Consider the following 27,062-nt stretch of genomic DNA (forward strand, 5'->3'; position numbering starts at 1 on the left):
AATCGCAATTCTTCAAATAATGTAACAATATAGGAAGAAGCCTAAATATAAAAAAGTTAATAAATTAAAACATACCAACCTTGTATTATTACATAATTAAAGGCGTATTTCCCCTTTCTTTACCCTACAAGAAACTTTCCTTGGAGCCGTGGGTTGTGATTTATCGTCCGCATATTTCCAAAATGTACAAGTAAATTGGTTGCTTCATGTGTTAAAACAGTTATTGGCCAATCGAATCGGTATATATTATTTACTATGCGTGGTTGGGATGACCCTTTAACCCGAACTCCTTTAAAGATACAGAGTGATTGACAGAATGGGACAGTAATTGACATGATAGGAGAAAAGGTGAGATATTTGCTTTGCTGCGTTAGTTTAAAAAATAAAGTCGAACATGAAAAGTCGGACATATTATATGGTATGTATATCAGGAAAAAATAAAGGGCTCCAGAAGAGTTCTCCTAAAATCTAATGTTCACTTTCAGAAATTTTTTCAGTTGACCAGGTCATTTTAGGCAAACTATACAGTTCTAAACTAATATGGTTTTCGGTTTTAAACATTTCTAAAGTATCAAACAAAGCAAAGTAAAGCAAAACGGGCATAACTCGGGAACGGTTAAAGTGACGCCACCAAAATTCAAACTTGATCTGTTTTGTGGTTTCATAACATTTGGTTTAGGCAAACTTAAGTTAGAAAATGGAAACCAACTTTGGGACGCACTAACATACAGACTGACAAGGGTAAAACTTACTCACCCCCTCCCTCAGTACGGCGCGGGGATAAAAAGTGTTTATTTTAGTTATTGCCCTTGTACCTTGGATAGATAAAATATGTGCAACGCGGGGGACCTTGGCAATTTGTTCTTTTATTTCACATGGGACACTGATGTCTTGTTTTCATGAACGATTACAGCTTGATGGGACTAGAAAGCATTGACAATTACAAAGCAAAATAAGATGTGTATGTACTGCGCTGTTTCTAGTGTTGCAGTTAAGAAATAAGACCATGTTTGTAATTTGTCTTCGAATTAACTGTTAATCTTGTATTTATGCACACATTCTCAGCTTAGTGGTTTGATTCCAAATCTCGAGATTAATTCACAGTCTTTTATCAAGGTTACAGAGACGGATACACGGTCCGAGGAAATAGGGGCCATAATTCATTAAAACGTTAAAAACCGTTGAGAGTAGCAAAACGATTTTTTTTAAAGATTCAACCTTTAAAAAAATGATACATTTTTATACGCCCGTTTACGGGACGTATTATGGTATACCGTTGTACGTCCGTCCGTCCGTCCATCGTCAACATGTCGGAACTTTAACTCAAAAACGCTTTAACCAATTTGCATAAAACTTTGGGGAATTGTTTGTATCTATTGACATGAGCTCCCTTTCGTTTTATATGAATTCAGATTTTACGTTTCCGAGTTATGGTATTTAATCATTAAAAAGGGAGATTTTCCAGTTTTCGGACAAGAACTCAAAAATGCTTTCAGCAGGTATAATGGAACTTTAGTGAGTAGTTTTTATCTATTAACGTAAGCTCCATTTCAATGTTTATAAATTATAGGTTTTATGTTTCCGAGTTATGGGGTTTTATTCATTAGGAAAGGGGGGATTTTCCAGTACTCGGCCAATAACCCAAAAATGCTTTCAGCAGTTTTCATGAATCTTTGGTGAATTGTTTATATCTAATGACGTAAGCTCCCTTTTGATTTTTATAAATTTCTGATATGATAAAGAGAAGAAATTGAACTTTATTCTTTGAAAATGCGACGGGCGTATCATGCGCTCATGGCGCAGCTGTTTATTACATGTTTACTGTCAAAAAGTAGAGGAGGGGGATTTCAGAAGGATTAAATTTGTGCTTCAGCTAAATCTCCTCATACCCCGCAAAATCTAAGATCTAATGTTACCGGAATCATGAAATTATGAGATATATGTAGTACGGTGCATAGTTTAGAATGATGCATAATTTGTACAATCACTTTGTTTTGATATATTTTTGCCGTTAATAGCATAATTATTTTACCGGGATTAGCACAATTCCTACTAAGCAGATGTATCTCTTCGTCTATCTCGGAGATCCAGAATTCCAATTGCGGAATAGTAGTACAACACGAGTTATTAAAGATATGTTAATAGCTATATATTAACAGAATTCAATTACTGGACTTCTTATATCAACGATCTCCAAATGAATATTCATTTTATAAGTCCCCACCGACTTAATATATGTTCAATTGGTCTGTCCGTCTATCCGTCCGTCCATCACATTTCAGTTCCAATTTGGAAATGCTTCTATTTTTAGTTTGTAAGCTAATAATTATGTTACAGGTCAAGTTTGTGATTTTTGCTGGTGGGATAACATCGGAGGCTTGTGTGTGCCCTGAGAAATTAAGAATTTTCTTACAACTGGTAAAGGACAATATGTATCTTGCCTTACTATAAACCAGGTTGGGCTTTTGCAATCCCATGAAGTTCTTCATTTATTAAACTTTCATAAATTGTTTATCAGATGAAGAACTCTGAACAAAATCCGAACAAACGTTGCAGCAATTATTATCTTTTTAAGGATCTACATGTATGAAAAATTAAAAAAATAAACATACCCTCCCCCTTTTTTTCCTTAACTCTCTAACCCTAATGTTACATTATATATTCCATTTGTTGAACCTTTTGAAAAAGAACAGACACGATTGTGAGTGAAGCAAAGCATGCCATCATATTCCAATTCGAAAATAAACACCCCCTATATATATATGTATTTTTTACATACATTTCCATTTATACATCTTTTGAAAGGATGTTGCTTTATATTATATTTGTTTCCATGGTAACTACTGAGGTCAGCAACACTTAACGATGGTTTTTTTTTAAAGTAAGCGTATGCTTTTATGTATTTTCTTATCGGTTATGAAGCAATTAAGGACATTTAAGTTCTTCAACTGCAATATTCTGCAAATAATAACTCCGTTTCCAAGGAAAAATGGGTTGCTATGGTGATAAAATTAAAGAGAGTCCCACGAATGTTTCTATTTAAATTGGTAAAGAAGTATTCAAACTTAACAACTACAATGTTAACTATGCTGTACACGTTTGTACTTTTCTTAAAAACACACGACAAAATTTGATAATTTCACAAACATCCACATTTCAGAAAAGTTAAAAATATGCTTTTTTTTGATAAATTTTTACAAAAAAATCACAAATTTGGCTGACATGCAATCTTAACTGAAATGAAGCTTTAACCAAGTTATATCAATGTTATATATACAAATTTATGAAAAAAGTTTAAATCTATTCATCATATGGCTCTGAATTGTAGTGATTAAGCTGATTTTCGAAAGATTTTACCACGCTTAACTACCAAAAAAATAGAGTGTCTGTTGCCATGGCAACCACTCATATTTTCCCACTCAAATTTAATTTTTGAGCATTATTCATTTACTGCTTCTACCAGGCAATTTATAGAAAAAATCTGAAACGCTCATTTATCACATTGCCGCCTGGTTCTTATAAATAACTGTACTTAAGCAATCCAGATAAATAAGCATAATCAAACAAATGAAAGGAAAAAAATAATCCGATACGATATAACAGAAAAAAATTATAAACGAAGTATAACATTTTCACTAGACAGATACTTGTAATTACAGTCCAAGCATATTTATACATTAATAATTCATCCCATTAAAATCTAATCAGTGACTTTAACCCAGGAGTTCAGGTATATGTTGTGTTCTTTTAGACTCATATTTTTTTTAAGGAAATATGCTTTTCTAAAGTCAAATTTTCTTTGATATAATTTTTAAATCCCTCTATATGAGGTCTTTTCTCTTGCATCTTTTATCTGTTCTTTACTAGTAAATTGACTTTATTTAGTTTATAGTTTTCATAGAGGCCAAAAATGACAATATCCACATTTAGCGGAATTTTAATACGTGTTGCTTCATAAATCCAAGCATTCAGATGGTGTCAGATGTCTGCTACAATATTATAGCTCCACAGTAAGTATTCTATAGCTTCTGGTTCTTCCTTGCAAAATGTTCATACATTACACTGTACAAGGTTCATTTTTAAAAGTAAAGTATAAGTACCTAAAACCCGGTTAATCATTCGGTATTGAAACGAACAGAGCTTGTTTGTTTTTTTTTTGAAAACTTAGTAACACAATCATGATTTTTTTTTCCAATCTTCAACATTTTTATTTAATATAATCTCCAATTTTCGATCAGCTGCGATTACAACTGGTATTGTACCTAGGTTTAAACTTGTATTATACATTTCTTTTGAACTGACTTGAAGAAAATGTTAAATATCAATAGGTAAAACAGATTGTAGTGTTTTCCCCTTCAGTGTTGATTCTTATAGATTGTAAGAATCTTTAATGATATTTTAATCCCATAAAATTGTAAAAATGTGGGTTTAAAATCATTCCCATCACTGCCTTCGTCATGCAACCGTCTTTGCTTTCATTCACGTATTCAACCAAGACATCAACTAGTGGCGGAGGGGGGTGTAAATTTGCCATCAAGATATCAATCTAATTTCTATGGTACCGTTCACAAACTGTCATCTATGGTCATTGGGTTGTTGTAATGTGAGAATTTTCCAGAAGCAACATGATAACGTGTCCTCTTAAGACTTTCTTTACAAGAGGTAAACACCAATATTTCTAGTGGAACCTTTTATCAGTTGTATAAAAATGGTTTCTCTAATGTTGGTGCACCACAGTTTGTTTATTCCAGGGAAGTGTTTCCCATTATACACAAGCAGGTGAAAGTTTCAGACTGTTACATGTATCATCTAACATGGGTGGAATTCACTTATGAACTCAATGTTGAATTGTTGAAATTTGTCTTATTTTAGAAATTATCTAAATTTTATAACAATATGATGCTTATACTTACAAAGGTGCTTTTCTGAAAAAAGAACAATAACAAAATAATAAGACCAACTGCACAATATCATGAAATATTAAGACACAAGGAACAAAACTGAATTAATATGCTGTAGTATTTGCCACAAACATATATCAACTACGAGTAAAATGGACTATATCTTTTGTAATAAATGATGAACTATATCTTGTGAAATATGTTCGGTCCTATGACTCCTTTTACTCTCAAGTCCAAGTGATTTGTTGGCATTGTTTCCACTATAAGAAAAATTAATATATTTGTGTTTATGACAGATACTTAAATATTACATTTTTTTACGATTTCATTATCGTTTATTAGTGAATATATATTGTAATTCATACAGAAACATTAAACAAGATACAGACATACTAGTATAAACGCCATAAAAATACAATTCATAATATCATAATACCAAATATTAATGCATAAGTCGAATAACCGGGGTTTGAAAACTTTAATGAAGTATGCAGTGCTTAGTCGTTCACCTATCCCGTCTTTAGCGTTTAAAAGTTCACATAACATTATTGATAACAAATATGTAAAAACAACAACAAATTGTCAATAGGGATGTTATGGGTGAGTGTATCTAAACTGCAATCAAACGAAACGAAAAACCAACAGGCATCTAGATCCCGACATGTATTCCTCCTAAATGGACGATGTATCTATATAAAAAGCTCGTTATAGTCCAGCGTAAATAAGAAAAGGTTGTGAATAATTTCCATAGAATACAGTATGAATATCCACAGAGAATTTGTAAAAAACAAAATAATATTACAAGAAAACATAATGCAACCACTATCCAGGTTCCTGACTTAGAACATGTAGTATTCAAAGAAAGAGGAAAGATACCAGAGGGACATTCAAACTCAAAGTCCAAAATAAACTGACAACGCCATGGCTAAAAATGATAAAGACAAACAATAATACACATAACACAACATAGAAAAACTAAAGACTGAGCAACACGAACCCCACCAAAAACTGGGGGTGATCTCAAATGCTCCGTAAGGGTAAGCAGATCCTGCTCCACATATGACAACCGTCGTGTTGCTTATGTTAATACAAACTCGGTAGTAAGTCTTATTCGGTAGGTCACATTCACGAAAAGGGGTCGAGATTGTAGTAACGACATTAGGAACATATCCGCTATCATCTATGAAACGGATATTCTAAAACGGTCATCCAACTCGTGAAGGCGTCCTTAAAACTTACGAAGGGATGATTTCAACTTCACCATTAAACTATCTCTGTTATGTCCCACATATTCGAGGTTAAATTTTTGCTAAAATAAGTTCCGAAATATTAACGTAGTCTATTATTTTCACAACTGTTACAGTAATTTTAAAAGTTTAAACAAAGTAAGTATTAAGTGATTAATTTCAATATTTCATCCTCCTAATCATAATGGAAATGGTTTTGACTCTACAGTACTCCTCTATGTGGTAATATCGTTTTGTAAAATAAAACGTTCCTGTATATTATAAGAACTAAAATGTGTCAATGTCATTAGCCGATACCGACAAATAAAAAGTATCCATGAATGACACGTTGATTATACGGAAGTTGAATCAAAGTGATCATGTTAACCATACATATATTGTTAAACATCAGGACACCTGCCTCGTTTTCGTTTTTATGTCAATTTAGGTTAGGCCATCTAAATGTACACGTACGGGTCGGAAATCCGTAATATTGGGATATATTGAGGTTGCACGAATTTACTTCCGGAATTTATTTACATTCAGAGCATTAAAAGTATGTAAAATAAAAAAAAAAGGCCATGACTTCATGTTAAAGTATACTTTCAACGATTTTCTTGTCACTTATAAACCACATTGCCCATTTTAGTAGTGAATAATGCTTCTCGGGTAAATTGAAAAAAAAAATTCACGAAACGAAGAATATTAGTACCTAATAATTTCATTTTCATACTCAACTACAAATACATTTTCCATTGCGCAAAATCATCTACAACTAGTCTCTGATCAAAGTGTTGTACAATGAGGATTTCATGTCAACGAATATATGACGTTGGACGACCAGCAAATAAATCTGGATTAACTTAGACCATTGATTTTTTTTTTTAACAAATCAGTTAAAGGAGAGTGACATTTTTCAAAAAGCCTCTAAGTTAAGGACTTACATGCAGCCACCTAACACACTGCTGTATTATGTATCATTCGAAAATTCATCATCTGTACTTTCCGTTTTGCCTGGTCGTAAAAAAATCGAACGGTGCAATTTCCGTCACATCATGATCAAAGGTCAAGGACGGACAAAAAAAACTTCCTTGACCTAAACATTATACATTTATTTGGTTTTTGGACATAGAAATATCGATACCCCCATGATATATTTTGCTTTTATATCTTTCATAGCATTGGCGGGGAAATTTTAAAGGATTGCATTTTTTTTGTAAATATAGCGCGACTAACCTTTTTATTTTCATTTGATTTGGACTTATTGTATCCTGTTCTATGAGACTCATTTGATATGTTGGAAAATTTAATCATACAAAAACCCGAAAATGGCATTTTATTTACTTACAGCTGAAATTTGAATAAATGTCTGGTAAAAAGGTGCTGTCTAATCTAAATGTGTGCTTGATAAGCGACTGTTAATCACTTCTCTTCCTTATGTGCATACATTATTTTATTATAGAGAAGGCAGAATATGCAATAATGTTGATATTTTGAAAAAAAATTGAAACTGTCCGGCCTTGACCTTTGATGATGATTTGACGGAAATTGCACCGTACGATTTGTTTACCACTGGGCAAAAAAGGAATGCACAGATGATGAATTTTGAATGATATATTATGAAACTGTTTGTTAGGTGGGTGCATTAAAATTTTATTTTATGGTTAATGTCACTCCACTTTTAGCGGAATGGTTATACTTTGTCTTGCTTTTGACAATCTTACTTATGCGTACTCTAAAAAACGTCTTCCGTGTTTAAAGATAAACAAAATGTTAAAAATAATTAAATTTAGGAACTTTCTGTTAAGTTTTTATTTCATGCTGACATACATTTTGAAGTTCCGCTTGTACTGTATACCATGTTTTTCAGTGAATGTTTAGCATTACATGATGTAGTGTTAACCATAGATATAAAGCAGCGACTGGCCACTATTGAAATATAGTATACGGAATTTATTTGGTGTAGCATCTTCTTTTCAAAATCATCATACCTCATAAATTTTGAATGCGCTTCTGAATGTATGAACTAATAGCATTGATCCTTTCAGATGAAGTATATAGTTTCGGCTTATCTGGCTTGCATTTTACCCATTTTCTGCGTAGTCATTACTTGCATCCATAATTAACATGAAGTTGTACTTCCAGATAATGGGTTTTGGAAGTCTTGATCCTTTTGCTAGTAACGATCTAACTTGTTCATTCTTTACAACCCAAAAGCCTCCAGTAATAACATTAATACCGGGACTATATTTGTTTGGCAATAATGCACAAATGCAATCAGAAGGTTCGATCTTACAAACCTGGGGGCAAAGGACTCATTTACCCTCTTTTGGTTAAAAATAGTGAAAGCAATAGTTTTGTTGTACATATATGAAATGACAGGTGTTGTTTGATCTGTGAAGTAATCAGGTGTTGTTTTCTGCACAGATTTGTAGTGGAAAATATTGCTAATATTGATGGTATATATTGATGGCATCCAAACCCTTATCAACAATTTCATATTAAAACTACTAATTACTACTGTTCATCATCATGATCATGTTTGAAAGTAGTTATTGCTGGTATGAATAGCCTATGGTTAGCAATATCAATAATTATTGCAACCAGTATGTACTTTGAATAATTCGTATAAATCACGGAAGTGCATTGGGCCTCATGGAATAGTGAATTAAGCTAAGATAAAGGTACGGAAAAAAGTTAAGTTCGAATATAGAGAATTCCTAATGGTTTAGTAACAGAGGATAACAAACTATCTATAGACACGATGTGAACAGTTGGTAGTGAATGTGTTCATATAGCATCGAACAGAGGTATTAAACATTTTCAATTTGTTGATATGACTCCACCTGGGACTAGACAAAATACCTACACCATCCATTTCTGTAGTTACAGCCAAAAGAGATAGGTGTTCCCAATTCGCGAATCCAAAAACCTTCTATTTGTAAGCGACAAGGTGAATTCAATATGGAATATTTTTTTGAATATCAGATTTTCTCTAAATCTTGACTTTCATAGAAACAATGAGAATAGTGAGGCTGGTGAAAGTGTTTATACAGAAATTCATTGTTCTCAGGATCATTAACATCAAACTTGTGATCAATCATTCTTTCGTTAAGTCTTTTGTCGTGTTTCATCGACATCGATCAGTTCACAAAGGGTACAGATAATATCGTACACAGTATTAGAAGTAGATTAATGCAGATCCTCGTGACTACGTGTATTGTCACATTTGGTGATCACGTTAATTTGATGATAGGTATCAGTAATGAGTGTATTACAAGTTTACAGTTTTTACAATTACATTTAAAACTATGCTGCAAAATGTCGTTGAAATTTAGTATACCTGAAAGTTGAACAGAACAGAACAGGGCCTTGTCTATTTTTGTAGTACAAAGAGGAATCTGAAGACTGCACAAAGGTCGTTTCCATGACATCTTTTAAGGTGATCATAGGGAAACGTATTTCATTCGGAGTTGTTGTGTCCGTGTGAGCTGTGATAAATTAAGGCGACAGTAGTTTACTGATGTTCAAATCTCGTAAATCGATTAGGAAGGTAACAAACAGAAACCAAGGGAACAGCATGAACTCCAAAAAAGAGCAAGACCGGTTTGGTAGACAGGAGAAGTTTCACCTGCTTTGCATGCTTCTCCCGCCATGCGAATTGATGCTCAGTAAAAATTTCACAATGGAGAGTAGTACACAATCGGTAAAGTTACAAATCAGACTATACGGATATCTAGACATCTAAGTCCACAAAAACCTGTCGCTACTAAGTTATGTCACCGACACATCGCCATTGTCGACTGATTTGTGATGGTGACCGTAATTCGCTCTGCCTCATTATTCTGTTAGATCAGTGATTGTGTAATGAGCACATCCCTGTCAATGAAGTCTGTAAAGTGTGAACATGCATGAGCGTTACATATCAACTGAGATATGTACACGACATACGATGGAGCAGAGGATATGTTACTGTTGAAAAATAGGACGTCGACAATTGGAAAGTTGAAATCATCACGTTGTCATAGATTCTAATTTGAAGTCGTATATCTGTGTCAATATCGAGGAAAAGATTAAGATTTGGAGCACACGTTCTATTTTTGGTAGTATCTTCAATTTCGATTTCACTGGGATATATGAGATGTAAGCACTTTTTGAAATGTGGGTAATTGAGTGAAAGAACATCATCAATGTATCTGAAAGTGAATTGAAAACTTTGCAAGATGATTTTTTTATTTTTCTTTGGGAAGGTTCTGTATGAACTCTTCTTCCATCGGTACAAAACAAGTTGGCCAAAAATGGTGTACAGTAAGTGCCCATTGGAATACAGACTGTATGATGACAAATCATTCCACCAAATCAACAAATATGTTGAAGTTTAAAAAATAGTCCAGCATTTTGATAATTTCATCTTTGGTGTATATCCTGTGGATTCACTGCAGTTCCTCCCAAAGTTAGATCTTTCATGATGAAAAGCGAAGAATTTTTATTTTCCAATTTTTTAAGAAACAGCTCCGTTTAATGATATGAGGTATTTAATATTTTATTAAGCATCGGGAATAGTAGTGTCAAGCGTACAACAATCAAATGTTTTAATATTACTGCAAAATTGTAAACACTATGATTGTAGATTTTGTAGTCGATCCTTAGAATTTTTAAGAATCTATATCTGATTGACACCGCTGATTGAATATACCTCATTACAATGTTTCCAAAGGCCATCTTTTACTGTGAAAAGAATGGTGGTAAGAACTTTAGAAATATGTTTACTTGAACATCTTGACAAACCGGCTATAAATCGTTCTTTGGAGTTTTCAGTTTTTATGGACTTCCCCTTTTTTTTTTATTTACCCTAGAGTTCGGTGTTTTTGAAAAGAACTTTTTATAAGGATTTTTGTGAAGTTTACGTATCCAATGTTAAGTTGGAAGATTTTCGTCATCCTTTTAATGTTAATACCAAAGAAGAGAAGGACGGATTTGTGATATTCCTAAATCTCTTCTTTCGTGAATGATGTAGGGGGACATGTATATGTGAGATTCCCAATGTTGGTGTGATATCCAACTTATAATGGCTGTGCATATAAAACAATATTGTTGGATGATTTGTCTGCTGCAACAACAACATGTTTGTCGGTAAGGAATGGTCAAGCATCCACAACCTGGGGTTTCCTAAAAGGGTCATAAACCCGTAACCTCATTGTACATTGTAAACTTAATATATACAGATAATTAAAGTGTTCAGTTTTGGCTCACCTGGCTGCGTTTTACCCATTTTCTGACATAAAAACTTTTATGTTTATGTCAGATACTCAAATATAATAGTATGTACCGTTGTTAATAATGTTATCGTGTCTAAGTAAATATATTACACATTAGTATCCATGCAATAAGAAGATTTATTCAGTAAATTTATTTCTTTAAATTATATGAAATAAGTACTTACTCAGTAATTATATCTGTCCTGAAATTTAGATCAATTAAAGTTAACATTTTTTAAAATCAATACACATAAAAAGGAATGTAAGACAATATAATAGACAAACATATTTCCTGTTAAATATAATTATGGTCTATTGCAATTATGCTAAGCGGTGTAATTGTACCATTTGTTGTGTCCATAACAAGTTCCGTGTAAAAGTTTTAAACTACAAAACATTAGGATATTACATTCTTCTTTTCGGTAAATGAATAAATATCTCTAAGTTTTCTCCTCATACAAAGATCTGGTCCTTGCCCGGTTTTGGTTTTATCAGTTCTTTAATTTTTAAAACATTTTTGTTTTTAGAATATTTTGGCCGCGAACATTAATGAAGAGATATTTATTGTCAAAATGCGATAGTAGGGCAGTAAAATTAGTACCGTTTATGTTATTATACAAGTTTTAAAACTCACATCAAATTTAGAATAAAAAAATATACTAGTAGCCCATGTGGAAAACGTCAAAAATAACTTTGTAATCAATAACGAATAATGGAACAAGAAACAAATTTTAGTATCCTTTGAGTCTACACAAAAATATGTTTTAATGCACATTTCAAAGTTCAATGCATGTGTAGAAAAATTAGGTTCGAAACATTGAAGTGAGACGAGATGTATCGCCAAAGTTAGAAAAGCAAGCGTCAACCATCATATAAAATAAGTGAATGTAGTTTGTTTCTTGTCTTTCATTTTTGCTTATGTGCTATGTCTATATGCCATTTTGTTTTTCTCTGTTCACATAGTTGTGTGCTTTTATAGTGTTTAAGATTAAAACACAATGTTGACTGCTGTAACCCTATTGTTATTTTTTTTTTACTTATTATGTATGTTTGTTTTGCTGTCACATTGTTGTTAATATAAGGAATTTCATTCGACTGTCATACAAATGAAACGTCTAGCTAGCTTTAAAACCGGGTTTAATCCATCATTTTCTACAAAAGGAAATACATGTACCATGTCAGGAATATGACAGTTGTTTTCCTTTTATTTTATGCTTTTGAGCTCTTGATTTTGTGATTTGGTAAGGGACTTTCCATTTTGAATTTTCCTTTGAGTTTGGTATTTTTGTTGTATTACTTTTGATTGCCAATGAAACAACTATCCATCATAGTTTAAATTAGGAAGATAAAACCCCCTTGTTGTTCAATTATTCTGATTTAAGCCTTTAAACGTTGATATTAATATTTGTATACTTATTGTCATAAAACAAAATAGAAGCAAACAAATTGGACAATAAAAAAGGTCAAAGGGAACATAATGGGTTAAGAAAACTAAAACGGCAACCAAACATCACCAATAACCAACAGACATCTAGATCCTTACATGTGTTCGTCCTTCAAATTTAGAAGCAGTAGTTTACCGATGCCAAAATCCCTTTGATCGATTAGGAAGACAAACCAAAGTAATATAAAGGTTATCACATGATCTCCATAATGAAGCGTCGACGTAGTACCTGTCTCCTGCTATAGATGCATCACCCGTCATGCGAGTCCACACTCAGTAAATATGTCACAATCGGTAAAATTACAGTTTAGACGACTATTCTGGTATCCAAGGATAACACGGCGCTATTGAATTGAGATACAGACATATCGAATCGGTCAACCCATTCGTGATGGTGATCGTAAAACTTCTGCAGTGTAGATTTTATAACACAGTTTGAACAGTTTATGTGTAACGAGCACGACCCAGCTAATGAAGTACTTAAAATGAGTATATACACGAGCGTATGAATTGATATATGTCAACGCCATACGATGCGACAGACAGGTATCGAATTATAAAATGATAAGCTCTTAGTGGTCCATCGGTTTTGAATAAGTTGAAGAAACTACTAGTATCAATAGGAACCCAAAATTAATAAAAAAATAAATGGAATAACAATCTGAAATAATACAACCACTGAACAGGTTCCTGACTTATAGTATGTTTTATATCCCACATATCTGAGGTTACATATTCACTTAAACAGTGTTCGAAATATTAGATAAGTCTGTTATTATCACAACAATACTGTCAAATGTAAAAAAAAAAAAAGTTTCGTACACCTTTGATTTATAAATTCACTTATTTCGTCCACTTAATCATGGTAGAATAGTTTTTTTTACTAAAGAACAGTCCGCTATCAGAAAGTACACACGTATAGAATACGTATATTATGGTATATTATATCAACTAAATAGTGTAAATGTCGGATTAAAACGATAAAAAAAAAAACTGCCTAAGAATGAGACGTTGATTTTAAGAGAGTTGAATCAATGGGTTTGTCATTGACAATATAGTTCATATATTGATAGTCATATATGTGTGCCAGCACTTCTTTAACATAAAAACAAATTTTGTTTGAAGCAAATACTTGTTTTGTGCTTTACATATATCTGTTTTTCAAAGAATTTCTTACTTAATGATGTAACAAAACCTGGTCTTATATACTCATCCGACAGAAAACTACATAACATCACACTTACCCGCATGTGTAGCATCTGTATCTGTATTGTTTAGATGTTGTTGTAACTCTATAAAATATCATATGACACGATTTAAATATTTCAATGGAAATGTCTAGCTTTTATAGCATCGGTTCAATCAACATTTAAACGTAACTTTTTAATTGATTATTCATCTTTAACTTTACTCGGACATTTTACCCTCATGTCAATATTTTTAGCCACAATAGCTTAATCTTTCAAAAAAACACATTTCTGGGTAAATCTTATCATAGATACTCAACGGCATAATACTTAGGAAACTGAACGACATACATAGCAATAGGAAGATGTGGTATGAGTGCCAATGAGACAACTTTCCAGCTAATAACAATTTGTAAAAGTAAACTATTATATGTCATGTATATATAAATATTTACATTGTTTATGTATGTCGTGCAACCCATAACTCTAATCAATCAAAGGTAAACCATATGTATATTCCAAAACCAACTTCGCAAAAATTAGTTGGAACAGATAATAAGGTGCAAAAAGAAAATCAATTAACAATACTCATCAGAATCAAAACCAAATGAACCAAAAATGGAGATGAAGAACAGTACAACTAAACATTCCCTACAGTTGCGTCAAATTTGACTCGGGGAGACAATTCTAAGTGTTTCGATTGATTTTATTATTGTAGGAAAAGTCAATCTACATAAGAGTTGAACATAACAATGAGAACAATGGAAACAACTACGTTTGGTGTCTATCATACATACAAACCTGACGTTTTTCTGAGGTTTCGGGTTGTCTTCTCTTTTGACAGGTTCTCTGAGAAAAAAAAAATGATTTTGTCTACAATGTTCATTCGTATCTTATATGTGCATCAAAATTGTAAGTTATTTGAAAATGAAATAAAAACACTGATTATTATTTCTTAATATAAACATACCGAAAAGCTGTGTGAAGATGATAACCCAAAATAGGGCAAAATAATTTCCAAATTTGTATTAATAGTACTGTTTTGTTTTGGCTGTTTTTTTTGTTTTTGTTTTTGTTTTTTCTTTTCCTTTTATCCCTAATCCAGGTGCAAAAGGATGATTATTATAAACACAGTAATTTGAAATAGCGGTTTTCTTTATGTTGATCCTTTCGGGATTTGTTTTCTTATAATGGATTTGATGATAAGCTTGTACAAACACTTTCTAATTAAACTGTAGGTGCATGCATGTCTATTATTGAAAACCGTTGGGTTTTTATTTGGTTTCTGACGTCTTGGCGTGAATCCCAAAGACTAATGATAAAGTTCCAGCTAGAAAGGCAATTGATTCGATGGAAGTAAAGATATCTGATACAGTGTATACGGAGTTCAGTTATGGATATGTTACAGTACGAATTGAAATTCAGTAGGATCAGAAACATCCCTGTACAAATCCGAATAACAGTCTCCTATGAATTCATTTCACAGTAAAGTTTTTTTTCTACAAAGTCCTTAATTTTTCTCAAAAAATCGCTTGATCATTAGTTCATAAGAGGTACTCTATGGTTTAAACAACTATTTAGTGAACAGGTCTTTAGAACATGTTATCATAGTATAACTTCAATTTTGGAAAACTGTCAGTAATTATAAAGACAAACTTAGCCAAAACCAAAAATGTATTCGAAGTATTTGACATTTTGCCTATAAGATAAAAAAATAAACTGTTATCACATACAGTTGGGTGCAGACCAAGCATTACATAAAGTAAACGCAAGTTAACGCCGCGTGCACATATTTCGTTAGTTAACTTCAATTTTCGCGTTTACTAGTAAACGCGCGTTTACTATAATTACGTTAACGCGGTCAAAATGGAAATTTCTAATATCTGCCCGAGTAAACGGGCGTTTACTCTGTGTCCGTTTAGTCAGTAGTAAACGGGCGTTTACTTCAGATTTCACAAGTTTATTTTTACGTGCACTTAAAAGTAAACGGGCGTTTACTACAGATCTCACAAGTGTATTTCTACGTGCACTTGAAAGTAAACGCGCGTTAACTTTTCGCGTTAACTGATTGTGTAAATTAAGAAATAAACTTCGTGTTCATTTGTACATTTATTTTAATTAAAACGACTTGTATCTTAATATTTTACGTACAAGTGTTTCAAACCAGAACAATTCAAAAACACTTTTAATTCGAAATATTAACTTTTATTAATTACAAAAAAATCAGTTCCAATAATTTTGCTGAGTAACAGATTTTCTATATTTTCTTTTCAAAAGTTACATGTACGAATATCGAGGCGGATAGAAAGGTTATCCAACACATCGGAAAAATATTTGTATATGATGGGATATAAACATCATGTCTTACGTTGCTTCGTTCCCCATTTTTAACAGTCTCTTCCTAAATATAACTCTATGCATTTAAAACATGGATTTTTAAACGTAATTCACCTTGTTTGCCTTGGATTTACATGATTTAAGATTCTGTTTTGCCAAATGTTCAATCGAAAATTGTACAGTGTATATATAGGGATATTGATAAGGTGTTGTATAAGTATGTACATTTGTACCATCTCGTCAATTTAGACAGACTTATCCCTAACGATTATAAATGATATCTGGGACGTCCGAAAAATATACTCGTTCTGAACATGAAAAAAATATTTGCCCCTGGACGTTAGGCTACAAACGAAATCAATCAACCGCCATAATATATTAACAGTACACTATTCCAAGAAGAGAACTTCTCATACTTTTCATTATAAATTACTTTAATCTGTCATGCCAATGTTGGATGATGCCGTTAAATATTATAGTTTTGTTTTAAATACAAACCATCCCGAACTACTGACTTTAGTGAAAGTTCATTATGCAACTATAAAGATTTCCATAATAAAATGCAAATATGGTTGATGCGGACAAATAATTTTGTTATATGAGTCAGTCTAACATGTCTAAGGTATGAAAACACTAAAATTTGTTTACGACTCAATATTTTGAATAAAAACAGGACATGATGGCACTATAAATTGATGCGATCCAAATTTTTTAGTCATTGTTTCCCAAAATTGCTGTCACTTGTATTATACAATCCATCCTGATATAAAAATATAACTGATTTACTATGCAGCTATTAAGATTTACATTATAAGGTGCAAATATGGTCAGTTTTGGTTGATGCGGACAAATAATTTTGTTATACGAGTTAGTCTGAGGTATGAAAACTACTGATATTTGTTTACGATTCAATAATTTCAATAAAAATAGGACATGCTGGTACTATAAATTGATGCGAACAAAATTTTGTAGTCATTGTTTTCCAATATGGCTATCATTTGTATTATACAATCCATCCTTACATAAAAATATCACTGATTTACTATGCGACTATAAGATTTACATAAAAAAGAGCAAATAAGGTCAGTTTTGGTTGATGCGGAAAGAGAATTTTGTTATACGAGTCAGTCTGAGGTATGAAAACTACTGATATTTGTTTACGATTAAACAATTTGAAGGAAAAGAGGACATACTGGCACTATAAATTAATGTGAAAAAAATTTTGTAGTCATTGTTTTCTAATATTGCTTTCATTTGTATTATACAATCCATCCTGATATAAAATAATAACTGATTTACTATGCAGCTATTAAGATTTACATAATAAAGTGCAAATAAGGTCAGTTTTGGTTGATGCGGAAAATAATTTTGTTATACGAGTCAGTCTGAGGTATGAAAACTACTGATATTTGTTTACGATTCAATATTTTGTATAAAAAGAGGACATGCTGGCTCTATAAATTGATGCGAACCAAATTTTGTAGTCATTGTTTTCTAATATTGCTTTCATTTGTATTATACAGTCCCTCCTGACCTAAAAATATAACTGAATTACTATTCAGCTATTAAGATTTACATAATTAAGTGCAAATATGGTCAGTTTTGGTTCATGCTGACAAATAACTTTGTTATACAAGTCAGTCAGAGGTATGAAAACTACTGATATTTGTTTACGATTCAATATTTTGTATAAAAAGAGGACATGCTGGCTCTATAAATTGATGCGAACCAAATTTTGTAGTCATTGTTTTCTAATATTACTGTCATTTGTTTTATACAGTTCCTCCTGACCTAAAAATATAACTAATTAACTATGTAGCTATATAGATTTGCATGATTTAGTGCAAATATAGTCATTTTTGGTTGATGCAGACAAATAATTTTGTTATACGAGTCAGTCTGAAATATGAAAGCTACTGATATTTGTTTACGATTCAATATTTTGAATAAAAACAGGACATGCTGGCACTATAAATTGATGCGATCCAAATTTCTTAGTCATTGTTTCCCAGTATTGCTGTCATTTGTATTATACAATTCATCCTGATATAAAAATATAACTGATTTACTATGCAGCTATTAAGATTTACATTATAAGGTGCAAATATGGTCAGTTTTGGTTGATGCGGACAAATAATTTTGTAATACTAGTTAGTCTGAGGTATGAAAACTACTGATATTTGTTTATGATTCAATATTTTCAATAAAAATAGGACATGCTGGCACTATAAATTGATGCGAACAAAATTTTGTAGTCATTGTTTTCCAATATTGCTGTAATTTGTATTATACAATCCATCCTGATATAAAAATATTACTGATTTACTATGCGACTATAAGATTTACATAATAAAGTGCAAATAAGGTCAGTTTTGGTTGATGCGGAAAATAATTTTGTTATACGAGTCAGTCTGAGGTATGAAAACTACTGATATTTGTTTACGATTAAATATTTTCAATAAAAAGAGGACATGCTGGCACTATAAATTGATGTGAACAAAATTTTGTAGTCATTGCTTTCCAATATAGCTGTCATTTGTATTATACAGTCCCTCCTGACCTAAAAATATAACTGAATTACTATTCAGCTATTAAGATTTACATAATTAAGTGCAAATATGGTCAGTTTTGGTTCATGCGGACAAATAACTTTGTTATACAAGTCAGTCAGAGGTATGAAAACTACTGATATTTGTTTACGATTCAATATTTTGTATAAAAAGAGGACATGCTGGCTCTATAAATTGATGCGAACCAAATTTTGTAGTCATTGTTTTCTAATATTACTGTCATTTGTTTTATACAGTTCCTCCTGACCTAAAAATATAACTAATTAACTATGTAGCTATATAGATTTGCATGATTTAGTGCAAATATAGTCATTTTTGGTTGATGCAGACAAATAATTTTGTTATACGAGTCAGTCTGAAATATGAAAGCTACTGATATTTGTTTACGATTCAATATTTTGAATAAAAACAGGACATGCTGGCACTATAAATTGATGCGATCCAAATTTCTTAGTCATTGTTTCCCAGTATTGCTGTCATTTGTATTATACAATTCATCCTGATATAAAAATATAACTGATTTACTATGCAGCTATTAAGATTTACATTATAAGGTGCAAATATGGTCAGTTTTGTTTGATGCGGACAAATAATTTTGTAATACTAGTTAGTCTGAGGTATGAAAACTACTGATATTTGTTTATGATTCAATATTTTCAATAAAAATAGGACATGCTGGCACTATAAATTGATGCGAACAAAATTTTGTAGTCATTGTTTTCCAATATTGCTGTAATTTGTATTATACAATCCATCCTGATATAAAAATATTACTGATTTACTATGCAACTATAAGATTTACATAAAAAAGAGCAAATATGGTCAGTTTTGGTTGATGCGGACAAATAATTTTGTTATACCAGTCAGTCTGAAGTATGAAAGCTACTGATATTTGTTTACGATTCAATATTTTGAATAAAAACAGGACATGCTGGCACTATAAATTGATGCGATCCAAATTTTTTAGTCATTGTTTCCCAATATTGCTGTCATGTGTATCATACAATCCATCCTGATATAAAAATATAACTGATTTACTATGCAGGTATTAAGATTTACATAATAAAGTGCAAATAAGGTCAGTTTTGGTTGATGCGGAAAATAATTTTGTTATACAAGTCAGTCTGAGGTATGAAAACTACTGATATTTGTTTACGATTAAATATTTTCAATAAAAAGAGGACATACTGGCACTATAAATTGATGCGAACAAAATTTTGTAGTCATTGCTTTCCAATATAGCTGTCATTTGTATTATACAGTCCCTCCTGACCTAAAAATATAACTGAATTACTATTCGGCTATTAAGATTTACATAATTAAGTGCAAATATGGTCAGTTTTGGTTGATGGGGACAAATAATTTTGTTATACAAGTCAGTCAGAGGTATGAAAACTACTGATATTTGTTTACGATTCAATATTTTGTATAAAAAGAGGACATGCTGGCACTATAAATTGATGCGAACAAAATTTTGTAGTCATTGTTTTCCAATATTGCTGTAATTTGTATTATACAATCCATCCTGATATAAAAATATTACTGATTTACTATGCGACTATAAGATTTACATAAAAAAGAGCAAATATGGTCAGTTTTGGTTGATGCGGACAAATAATTTTGTAATACTAGTTAGTCTGAGGTATGAAAACTACTGATATTTGTTTATGATTCAATATTTTCAATAAAAATAGGACATGCTGGCACTATAAATTGATGCGAACAAAATTTTGTAGTCATTGTTTTCCAATATTGCTGTAATTTGTATTATACAATCCATCCTGATATAAAAATATAACTGATTTACTATGCAGCTATTAAGATTTACATAATAAAGTGCAAATAAGGTCAGTTTTGGTTGATGCGGAAAATAATTTTGTTATACGAGTCAGTCTGAGGTATGAAAACTACTGATATTTGTTTACGATTAAATATTTTCAATAAAAAGAGGACATGCTGGCACTATAAATTGATGTGAACAAAATTTTGTAGTCATTGCTTTCCAATATAGCTGTCATTTGTATTATACAGTCCCTCCTGACCTAAAAATATAACTGAATTACTATTCAGCTATTAAGATTTACATAATTAAGTGCAAATATGGTCAGTTTTGGTTCATGCGGACAAATAACTTTGTTATACAAGTCAGTCAGAGGTATGAAAACTACTGATATTTGTTTACGATTCAATATTTTGTATAAAAAGAGGACATGCTGGCTCTATAAATTGATGCGAACCAAATTTTTTAGTAATTGCTTTCCAATATAGCTGTCATTTGTATTATACAGTCCCTCCTGACCTAAAAATATAACTGAATTACTATTCGGCTATTAAGATTTACATAATTAAGTGCAAATATGGTCAGTTTTGGTTGATGCGGACAAACAATTTTGTTATACGAGTCAGTCTGAGGTATGAAAACTACTGATATTTGTTTACGATTCAATATTTTGTATAAAAAGAGGACATGCTGGCTCTATAAATTGATGTGAACCAAATTTTTTAGTCATTGCTTTCCAATATAGCTGTCATTTGTATCATACAGTCCCTCCTGACCTAAAAATATAACTGAATTACTATTCGGCTATTAAGATTTATATAATTAAGTGCAAATGTTGTCAGTTTTTGTTGATGCGGTCAAATAATTTTGTTATACCAGTTAGTCTGAAGTATGAAAACTACTGATATTTGTTTATGATTCAATATTTTCAATAAAAATAGGACATGCTGGCACTATAAATTGATGCGAACAAAATTTTGTAGTCATTGTTTTCCAATATTGATGTAATTTGTATTATACAATCCATCCTGATATAAAAATATTACTGATTTACTATGCGACTATAAGATTTACATAAAAAAGAGCAAATATGGTCAGTTTTGGTTGATGCGGACAAATAATTTTGTTATACGAGTCAGTCTGAAGTATGAAAGCTACTGATATTTGTTTACGAATCAATATTTTGAATAAAAACAGGACATGCTGGCACTATAAATTGATGCGATCCAAATTTTTTAGTCATTGTTTCCCAATATTGCTGTCATTTGTATTATACAATCCATCCTGATATAAAGATATAACTGATTTACTATGCAGCTATTAAGATTTACATAAAAAAGAGCAAATATGGTCAGTTTTGGTTGATGCGGACAAATAATTTTGTTATACGAGTCAGTCTGAAGTATGAAAGCTACTGATATTTGTTTACGATTCAATATTTTGAATAAAAACAGGACATGCTGGCACTATAAATTGATGCGATCCAAATTTTTTAGTCATTGTTTCCCAATATTGCTGTCATGTGTATTATACAATCCATCCTGATATAAAAATATAACTGATTTACTATGCAGGTATTAAGATTTACATAATAAAGTGCAAATAAGGTCAGTTTTGGTTGATGTGGAAAATAATTTTGTTATACCAGTCAGTCTGAGGTATGAAAACTACTGATATTTGTTTACGATTCAATATTTTCAATAAAAATAGGACATGCTGGCACTATAAATTGATGCGAACAAAATTTTGTAGTCATTGCTTTCCAATATAAATGTCATTTGTATTATACAGTCCCTCCTGACCTAAAAATATAACTGAATTACTATTCGGCTATTAAGATTTACATAATTAAGTGCAAATATGGTCAGTTTTGGTTGATGCGGACAAATACTATTGTTATACAAGTCAGTCAGAGGTATGAAAACTACTGATATTTGTTTACGATTCAATATTTTGTATAAAAAGAGGACATGCTGGCTCTATAAATTGATGCGAACCAAATTTTTTAGTCATTGCTTTCCAATATAGCTGTCATTTGTATCATACAGTACCTCCTGACCTAAAAATATAACTGAATTTCTGTGCATCTATATAGATTTACTTGATAAAGTGCAAATATGGTCAGTTTTGGTTGATGCGAACAAATAATTTTGTTATATGAGTCAGTCTGAGGTATGAAAACTACTGATATTTGTTTACGATTCAATATTTTGTATAAAAAGAGGACATGCTGGCACAATAAATTGATGCGAACCAAATTTTTAGTCATTGCTTTCCAATATAGCTGTCATTTGTATTATACAGTCCCTCCTGACCTAAAAATATAACTGAATTACTATTCGGCTATTAAGATTTATATAATTAAGTGCATATATGGTCAGTTTTGGTTGATGCGGACAAACAATTTTGTTATACGAGTCAGTCTGAGGTATGAAAACTACTGATATTTGTTTACGATTCAATATTTTGTATAAAAAGAGGACATGCTGGCTCTATAAATTGATGCGAACCAAATTTTTTAGTCATTGCTTTCCAATATAGCTGTCATTTGTATCATACAGTTCCTCCTGACCTAAAAATATAACTGAATTTCTGTGCATCTATATAGATTTACTTGATAAAGTGCAAATATGGTCAGTTTTGGTTGATGCGAACAAATAATTTTGTTATACGAGTCAGTCTGAAGTATGAAAGCTACTGATATTTGTTTACGATTCAATATTTTGAATAAAAACAGGACATGCTGGCACTATAAATTGATGCGATCCAAATTTTTTAGTCATTGTTTCCCAATATTGCTGCCATGTGTATTATACAATCCATCCTGATATAAAAATATAACTGATTTACTATGCAGGTATTAAGATTTACATAATAAAGTGCAAATAAGGTCAGTTTTGGTTGATGCGGAAAATAATTTTGTTATACAAGTCAGTCTGAGGTATGAAAACTACTGATATTTGTTTACGATTAAATATTTTCAATAAAAAGAGGACATACTGGCACTATAAATTGATGCGAACAAAATTTTGTAGTCATTGCTTTCCAATATAGCTGTCATTTGTATTATACAGTCCCTCCTGACCTAAAAATATAACTGAATTACTATTCGGCTATTAAGATTTACATAATTAAGTGCAAATATGGTCAGTTTTGGTTGATGCGGACAAATAATTTTGTTATACAAGTCAGTCAGAGGTATGAAAACTACTGATATTTGTTTACGATTCAATATTTTGTATAAAAAGAGGACATGCTGGCTCTATAAATTGATGCGAACCAAATTTTTTAGTCATTGCTTTCCAATATAGCTGTCATTTGTATTATACAGTCCCTCCTGACCTAAAAATATAACTGAATTACTGTGCAGCTATATAGATTTACTTGATAAAGTGGAAATATGGTCAGTTTTGGTTGATGCGAACAAATAATTTTGTTTTACTAGTCAGTCTGAGGTATGAAAGCTACTGATATTTGTTTACGATTCAATATTTTGTATAAAAAGAGGACATGCTGGCACAATAAATTGATGCGAACCAAATTTTTTAGTCATTGCTTTCCAATATAGCTGTCATTTGTATTATACAGTCCCTCCTGACCTAAAAATATAACTGAATTACTATTCGGCTATTAAGATTTACATAATTAAGTGCAAATATGGTCAGTTTTGGTTGATGCGGACAAACAATTTTGTTATATGAGTCAGTCTGAGGTATGAAAACTACTGATATTTGTTTACGATTCAATATTTTGTATAAAAAGAGGACATGCTGGCTCTATAAATTGATGCGAACAAAATTTTGTAGTCATTGTTTTCCAATATTGCTGTTTTTTGTATTATACAGTCCCTCCTGACATAAAAATATAACTGAATTACTTTGCGGCTATATAGATTTACTTGATGAAGTGCAAATATGGTCAGTTTTGGTTAATGAGGTAAAATAATTTTGTTATACGAGTCATCCTGAGTCAGACAGTCTGAGATGTCAAAACTGCTGAATTTTGGTGATGATTTAATTATTTGAATAAAAGAAGGACATGCTTGAACTGTTTATATGTGCAGAAAATGAAATTTACTATGATTAATTTTCAATTAATTAAAGAGGTGTAATAACATTATTTATTAACTGTAATCGTCAATATGTCAATCGAAAATGAGCAGTTGGTCATTTAATTTTGATGTACTTTATCATTTGTTATTTAAGGTCGATCAGTGTATCCAGGATACGATGACAATTTGCGTTAACGCACGTTTACTACAATCAGTAAACGTCCGTTTACTTTTGACGAAATTAGAAGACGCGCCTTTTTTCACGTTAACGCGGGAGTAAACGCGAAAGTAAACGCCCGTTTACCCTTTACAAAATTAGAAGACGCGCCGATTTTGCGTTAACGCGGAGGTAAACGCGAAAGTAAACGCCCGTTTACTTTTTATGTCTACTGAAATTTCGGAGTTAACGCACAGTTAACGCGGCGTTTACTTGAAGTGCACGCGAGTAAACGCCGCATTAACTTTTTCCGCCCGTCTACATGTAATGCTTGGTCTGCACCCAACTGTATGTCACGCCTTTTTGTAATTTTGATACTGCAAATATTGAAATTAAAATAGCGATACTTTAACATTTAAGTTATGCAAAAGTATTCAGAGTCGATGAACTATGACCATGATGACACATCAAACGAATGGATAACAACTGTCATGACTTGGTACAGGAAACGATACATGCAAATGCCAATAAATTTGCAAACCAAATATCATCGACTTAACATAAGCAGTTCATATTAAACTAATCTAATCACAAACTAATACATGTAAACTAAGCAAAAGTTTCAAAGTCAATATACCATGACTAAGAGGACGGAGCCGACAAATCTCCATGGAAATGAGATGTGCTAATGCTCATACAACTGAATACCAATTAACATTGACCTACTACTAATGGTTCTCCTTAAATTGATATAATCACAAACTAATACATGTAAACTAAGCAAAATGTTCAAAGTCAATAGACCATGACTAAGGGGGAGAAGCCAAAACATATCCATGGAAATATGATATGCAAATGCTAATACAACTGCATACTACATATCATTGACCTACAACTAATGGTTCCCCATTAAGTTAGCTAATCACAAACTAATACATATAAACTGAGCAAAATTCCAAAGTCAATAGACTATGACTAAGGCATGTAAGGGGGAGGAGCCATATAATATCCATGGAAATGAAAAATGCCAATGCTAATACAACTGCATACCAAATATAATTACATACAACTTTTGGTTCACCATAAACTAGACCTAATCACAAACTAATACATTTTTGACGCTGCCGCCGCCGACGCCGGAAACAGCATACCTATGTCTCGCTTTTTGCCTCCATCAAGGCGAGACAAAAACCAAATAATTTCTGATAACGATGTCTTTTTTGTTTTATGAGCTATCCTGGATCCTACTAGAAATTTAGTACTATCCAGAATCATTCCTGAACTAAACACTTCATATAAATCTATAGCTAAGAACTAACTTACCCAAATCTTAATTCCCCAAACAGTTTTTCTATTTCACCGTCTGCTACTTTCTGTTTCGCATATTTGACTGATGGCATAATAGGAACCTGTATTTCTTCAATTTTATCCATTTGTGACTTTATTTGTTTTAGTTTTTGTAATATTTTCGTGGTATCTTTTATCCCCTGTGTATCTTGATAGAACTTTTGCTGCTCTTTTGCGTTATCCAAAGCTATTTTTATCTCTTTGCCAACCGACTGTAAGGTTTGAACATTCTTTGTGTCTTTCTCTTTCATCGTATTTATAAGACCTTCAACTTTCATATCAATCATTTCTTTTAATCGTTTTCCTTTTTCTCTTATAGCCTGGATAACTTCCTTAACATCAGCTTGATATCTATGTGTACCTTGATCAATCTCTGCTATTTTTGACTGGAGCTTTCTAATCTTTGTTTCGATGTCAGTTTTTACCTCAGCGTTGATACCTTCCAATGATTCCTTGATCTCCGATAGATCATGCTTTTTGTGATTTTTAATAGCACATATCTTACATACTGGTGTATCACATTCTATGCAATAATATATAAAGTTTTCATCATGTTCTTTACAATATAGTTTAACTTCCGGGTTGATATTTGGGCCACTTAGAAATGTGTGATTCTTGGTCATTTTTGTCCGTAAATGCGATATTTTACAACCATCACAAAACAACTGGTCACACTCTTCGCAATAGTTATGCCCAGGACTAGACACACAAATTTCGCACGTTTTAGAAGCAGCCTGTGCCATTCTGGTTGTTTAAAATGTTAGTTGTTAAGAAGTGTGTCCCAGGTAGATATGATAACAGTAA

At 31.8% G+C, this 27,062-nt stretch overlaps 1 protein-coding gene across 1 annotated transcript; it reads right to left on the reverse strand.

The window, feature by feature from the left end:
- Window positions 1-11,566: 11,566 nt before the first annotated feature.
- LOC127714040 (E3 ubiquitin-protein ligase TRIM33-like) lies at window positions 11,567-27,048 on the reverse strand. Its single transcript, XM_052219987.1, has 4 exons — window positions 26,235-27,048; window positions 14,818-14,865; window positions 14,074-14,121; window positions 11,567-11,588 (listed from the first exon to the last, which is right to left on the reverse strand). The coding sequence occupies exons 1-4, from the start codon at window positions 26,999-27,001 to the stop codon at window positions 11,567-11,569; spliced, it is 885 nt and encodes a 294-aa protein (XP_052075947.1). The 5' UTR covers window positions 27,002-27,048.
- Between the last annotated feature and the right edge of the window lie 14 nt (window positions 27,049-27,062).

This window comes from Mytilus californianus, unplaced genomic scaffold (assembly GCF_021869535.1).
Source record: "Mytilus californianus isolate M0D057914Y unplaced genomic scaffold, xbMytCali1.0.p SCAF_9, whole genome shotgun sequence".
In the NCBI taxonomy this organism is placed as follows: domain Eukaryota; kingdom Metazoa; phylum Mollusca; class Bivalvia; order Mytilida; family Mytilidae; genus Mytilus; species Mytilus californianus.

Excerpts from the sequence above, each read along its gene's own strand:
- LOC127714040 (XM_052219987.1), bottom strand. The coding sequence starts at position 27,001 with ATGGCACAGGCTGCTTCTAAAACGTGCGAAATTTGTGTGTCTAGTCCT. Across the intron at positions 14,866-26,234 it reads TTTGGGGAATTAAGATTTGG|AGAACCTGTCAAAAGAGAAG; the intron begins GTAAGTTAGTTC and ends TTTTTTTCTCAG. Across the intron at positions 11,589-14,073 it reads TACAGATGCTACACATGCGG|GACAGATATAATTACTGAGT; the intron begins GTAAGTGTGATG and ends TCTAAATTTCAG.